We start from the raw sequence: 6,000 nt of genomic DNA on the forward strand, positions 1-6,000 counted from the left end.
TGATATGTACAGCGTGTATGAAATCCCGTCTAATCGTGAGAACTAATCCAGGTTGTTGTCGTCTGCTTAATGAAACACACGTTCATTAGCGTGTGGCCTGCACTCTTTCATGCTCAGTCATTAGCTCCTGTGGTCTACCTGCATTTTTATCATGGCTGTCGGTGAGACTTGAGCCATCGGGGAAGCGGCGAGGAGGATTCACTCTGATGCGCTTTTCAAACAGTCACTTGGCAGGAGGCGGAATGTGTGGCCTGGGATTCCACAGCCACTTTCTAATATCTTAATTTAAACTAAGAAAGTCAGTCCTCCCATGTGCTCTAACACACACACACACACACACACACACACACAATGATGCTGCACACCTTTTCTCCTTGCTCTCCTATTTCCTCTATTGTTTCCTGATCTGTTTTTAATATGCACACGTCATCTCTCTCTCTCTCTCTCTTTTTCTCTCTCTCTCATTCATTCACAAAATACTTTTCATACCGACCTAACACACGCAGCTATTCTAAGTCCTGGCATCAGAGATCATGACAGTAATTACCTGCTTTGTGGAGAAACTGATGCTCTGCATTGAGAGCTAAAAAAAAAAACTAGGGATCTGGGAGTTAGGTGTGGGGTTCACATCCCTCTGCTGCAACTGCACCATCAAAGCTTCTGCTAAATTTAGCAGGGCAGGTCACCACGGTCTCTATCCCAGCCAATGACGGCCATCATTTGATGAGAAAACAAAAACAAAAATCTGGTAAAGAGACCACATCGATTTATTAAAATACTGTCTGCTATGTGGAAACATGGACGCATCCTAACCAGGTCCTCACAGGGCTACACACTGACAGACAAATATTTACACACACACACCTATAGGGCGATTTAGGGTAACCAGTTCACCTAATTTGCATGTTTGTTTTTTTTTGGCTGTGGGAGAAAGCCGGAGAACCCGGAGAGAACCCACACAGACACGGGGAGAAGCTGTATTCGAACCCGTGACCTCCTTGCTGTGATGCAACAGTGTCGCCCACTGCGCCACCGTGCTCCCGGGAAGGTAAGTTGCTAACTCTAAATTAAATTTCTTTATTCCAGTGTACCGAATTATAACAGCAAGATCAATTTTTTCAGCCTTTATTTCAAAACTTTCTTGCAGTTTAATTGCGGCACTAAAAGTGAATATCTTATCGCTGCACGGCAGGCGAGGAAGGAAGCGTCTGCGCTGATGGCCGTGCCGTATAAGACTGGTCACCTGCACGGATGGCGCTCTGCTGTACAGACGACAGAAGGTGTCATATTGCAGCTGTCGCAATGGAGCATATTCTGTTATTTGAAGTACAGTGCAAACAAATAGGATGGCACACATCCCACTGGTGACTCAGCTGGATGTATTTGTGCGCCAATAGCTTGAGAAAAACAACAGCCAATCACCGACTCCTATTTTTGCGTGAACGTGCGATGACTTGCTGCTACAGCCAAACACATCCTCCGCTTTCCCCCGGAATCTGGTGAGTATTTAGTGTCCTTTAACTTTCCCTTGAGAACCAAATCCGAACATCCTAAAGACATGCCAGGCGTCATTAAGCATTGTTGGAGGGCTGACCTGCCCCCCCCCCCCCCCCTCCCCCCCAGCTGACATCGAGGGTCTGACATAGCATTGAATCAGACCCGGTTTGTCCCTTCAAGCGCCGCTGCCTCCAGTCAACCTCATCTTGAAGCTCGAATCCTTTGTTCATTGCCTCTGCCTTGCTCCTCAAAGACAAAGCTACTTGCTTCAGCCATCGGCTCTTGCCCTGGAAGCTGAATATATATATATATATACAGATTGGCCCGCCGGGTGTGATTCTTATCAGGTGTGGTGAGTTTGGGGTTGGAATTTCATTCATCTGGAATGAAGAGGTAAGTATTAAAGCTGAGTGAGGGTGGACATGTGGCACAGATGGTGCGTTCAAGGCTCGTTCTGACACATATTGAAATGTCAAGAGTGACACAAATGGGTTTGCAAACAAATCAGCATGTAATGAAATGAGTCTACCTCCAGTCAGAAGCGCTCTGCTACAGTCACAGCTGCAAGGAGTCGTTGAATCGCCGAGAAGCCGAGCGACCGGATGAACATTGATTGTAACTAACAAAAACAAAAACGTCTCAGCTTCTCAAATGGGATTATTGATTTTCCTGTTTTTGACTATGACATGCTTTATACCAATGGCCAGTTCATTTTGGTAACGCTTGTCTCAAACTGATGAGGGATTTTAAAGCGCAGATATAATAAAGATTAACCTCAGAAGAGACACGACGCGGGGAAAGTTCCCGGTTCGTTCCCGGTCTGTGTCCGTGGGGCTGCGGTGAGCTTTCAGCACCGCGGACAGCGACAAGCCTCAGCCGGCGCGCTCTTTGCGCTTGGCCCCCGAGATGTTAAACGATTTGGGAGAGACCTTGTGGAAGTCCATCCCAGCCCATGTTATGGTCTTAATGTGCACGTTTAGAATTTGGAAGCGACTATTCTCCGATTTAAAATGGTTTTAATCTACTCAATGATCTTTACATCAGAATAGACAACAAAAACTTCAGCCATGAACTGGAGAAATCATTTCCCTACACGTCCGGAGGGGAAAAAGCTTGCAAAAAATTATTCCCTGGATCCATGTATCGGTCTGGATCCGCCTTAAAATCTAATCCTCTCTTCCCCCCCCCCCCCCCCCCCCCCGTTCCAGAGGACGACAGAACTTTTCTGAGATATGCAGACAAAGGGACATGATGAGGTCATTAAAAGCAAACTTACGCGTGCCATCAAACCGTGTTGCTATCGTGTCCAGAAACGTGTTCTGTGGCGCTAGTAATCCTTTCATCACAGGCATTTTCCCCTCCTGATATCGAAGTCCCCATCAAAGTTACTGAACTGGAGGCGCGACGCGTCCAAAAGGTGTACGAGCCGCTTCTATTTACGGACGAGGGAGCTGTCCGGCGCACTCAGCACAATGCGATCCTTCGTCGGTGGAGAGTGCACGTGACGCGCGCTCCCTCGCGCGCCTGCATGGAGCCTGTGTTGCGTGCGTGGATGACAGGAGAGAAGGAGAGTCTACAGGTGCAGTTCAGGTAACCGGCGGGGACGCCCGTGAGAGAGCGAGAGTCCCTGTCAGCGACGCCTTTATTGTGCCGCTGGATTCAATGCGCGTCTCTCCACAGCGCGCAATGCTGGAGGGGGGGGGGGGGGCATCAACCCCCCCCCCCCCCCCCCAACGATACTGGGAACGAATGCACGAGCTTCTCAGTGACATCACAAGCGGCAAAAACAACTTTTCTGTGTACCTCATAATCGGATTACTGCATTTATTTACCTTTTTCATCTCACGGCACTTTTTTTTGTCTGTTATTCTGCTCTCATCCTCCCATAAAGGGTTTCATGTATTCACACCTTGTACACACATTTTCTAGTATTTCAGTAGCTTCTTATAAACGGAATCAATCAATCAATCAATCAATCAATCGATATATCAAAACCTTGTTTTATAGGCCTGCCTCTTGCATGCTTATCACAAATCAAATGGATTAGTTAAAAAAAAAAAAATAGAACAATCAAAATATAGGAGAAACAAGAATAACGTCAACAATTATGTCATGACCTTGATCATAAGATAATTAATTTATTAGAAAAAAAAGATAAATAGTAACGAATGACAGGATATATCGTCACAAATAAGTAAATACTGAAAGCAATAAATCACCATACATTAAATAAGATGTGAAAAGATTTGAGTTTAATATCTACAGTGAATACAACTGAAAAATAAATGACTTTGTTCTCATGTTACACTGCTCTCTCTCGCTCTCGCTCTCTCTCAGCTGGCCACATAAACAAAGAGCGACCGCTACGCGTTTTAGCGCCGTCTAGCGGTGAGTTGAGACGCTGACAGACTGGCGGTTCAGCTGCACCATGGCCCCCCCGTGTGTCATTCTCCTGAAACTGAAACAACATCCACACCATCCTCTCCAGTGCGGGATGGTGCATAAACTATACCTCCCTGGAATCTACTGGAAATTAGTCACAAGACAAATTAGGCTGTTAAATTGTATACGTTTCTAATTTATCTATAATTCTGGAGTTTTGATTGGGAATAATATTTCCTGGCTGTCGTGTTATTCTGTACACACATCATCCAATGCAAGAGGGAACCTTCCAATGATTTTTTTAAAATTTGATGGAGTTTTCATAGAATAGAATAGAATAGAAACCTCTATTGTCATTGCAAATTTGTCTAATTAAATTTAGCGCATCTCCTCTCAATGACGGGAAGATAAAAAAGGCACTGCAGATATTTACGCAGAATAACAGTAATAAACAGTCAGTAAAATTATTCACTCAGTGCATATAAAATAAAAAATAATAGTAATGATACTTTACTTTTTAATTATCATATGTTTTCCCCCTGGCTGAATCCAATCTTGCCATGTGTTCAAGCTTTATGAAAATCAGTCATGCAGTTTTTATGTAAACTAACAGGCAGATGGAAAAACAAACTGGCGGAATGCACTGGAAAATACATGACATCCCCAGAGGAGCCTGGAGGTTAGGGAGATCCCCATACGATACCTCAGATTGTCCTTGTCTATAACTGAAATGATGAGCGACTTCCAACATAATGATCCAAATTATTTTAAAACCACAACTTCAACATTCTGCCCCAAGTAATCATAAAATCCCACTTGGCGGCACTCTTCCCTAAAATCCACAAATGGGACTACACCCAAAGATTTCAATTACAAGCCTCGTATGTTACGAGAGCAAGACACCTCCAGCAAATAACAACAAGCCTGCCATTCACACAAACACATGCACACACACACACACACACACGCAGGGAAAACTCATAGAGCCAACTATCTAGGCCAAATCCAATTACCGTCAGCTCCACAGGACCGAACTCCAAAAGTCAAGACCTTGCTCCTGACCAGATCCGCCACAAAAATGAAGCAGTTTCGACAAAGCGAGGCCATCAGGCGCTCTGGGCCTGATTAACGGGAACCCTCAGCGGCATTAAAGAAGCCCATACACTCTGTCATGAACACATACTATGCATGAAGAGTGTACAGACTCCTAAGTCCCTGAGGTGAGGAAGTGTGATATACTTCCATAAAAGTGCCAGCTAATGAAATTAAAACAGACAGCCGACGCTTCGGCTGAGTAATTAAGCATTTAATGCATCATTTAAGCCTAATCACTGCTCCAAACACATTTGGTGTGTGCGTGCTCGTGCGCCACAGCTAAGTTTGTGGGGAAGTGACAGTTGAGTTAAAGTGAGTTATTGGTGGCTTACAGTGTTACCTCAACAGACGCTCCATCAAGCCTGCACCCTTTAGTCACAGCTTCCCCTTTAATTTAACCCGTCATTCCGTCTCTGCCCCCCGAAAAAATGCAGAGAACGTGTATAAAACTCAGATTACAAACCGGATTGAGGAGCAAAATGAATCCCATGGAAGCTACAAGGCATCTGTTTGGACCCAGAGAGGCAGTCGTCTACCTGTCTTAGCCGGAAATTAAAACGATTCCCACACATTTACAGTTAGAGTGTTTACCCAGCGCTGGAAGGCTGGGCACAGACCATTCCCTTCAGGTGGTAAACCCTACTATCATTACATGAGCACATTTTGATTGAAGCCTTTATTTAATTAAATGTAATTAATTATGACATGATTCGATGAAATGCAGTAGATGGTCTAAATTTAATACTTTTGTAGAAATTTGTATAGAAAATAGACATTTGCTGTGAAATTTGTTTTGGTTTGCACTTTATTTTGAAACTCGTTCTCAGCGGTCTTTGGGTTCGATTCCGTTTCTCTCCATTAGGAGCCGCCGGAGAGCTTTCTTTTTTTGTACAGAAACATTTTGTATTCAAATATGGAATAAAAATGCATGAAACTCAGAAGCAACGTTTTCATCTGTTACGTCACTTTTGCACATTACAAGAACTGCAATATATATATATTTTTTTTTACTTGCAGTCCACATGA

At 44.2% G+C, this 6,000-nt stretch overlaps 1 protein-coding gene across 1 annotated transcript in view; it reads right to left on the reverse strand.

The window, feature by feature from the left end:
* The window catches only part of kcnh8 (potassium voltage-gated channel, subfamily H (eag-related), member 8), a 32,318-nt gene extending 29,469 nt beyond the window's left edge, over positions 1–2,849 (reverse strand). The window contains exon 1 of the mRNA XM_068747568.1: positions 2,774–2,849. Within this exon, the coding sequence (XP_068603669.1) occupies positions 2,774–2,849 (76 nt within the window). The remainder of the gene's footprint in view (positions 1–2,773) is intronic.
* Between the last annotated feature and the right edge of the window lie 3,151 nt (positions 2,850–6,000).

This window comes from Brachionichthys hirsutus, chromosome 13 (genome assembly GCF_040956055.1).
Source record: "Brachionichthys hirsutus isolate HB-005 chromosome 13, CSIRO-AGI_Bhir_v1, whole genome shotgun sequence".
Classification (NCBI taxonomy): domain Eukaryota; kingdom Metazoa; phylum Chordata; class Actinopteri; order Lophiiformes; family Brachionichthyidae; genus Brachionichthys; species Brachionichthys hirsutus.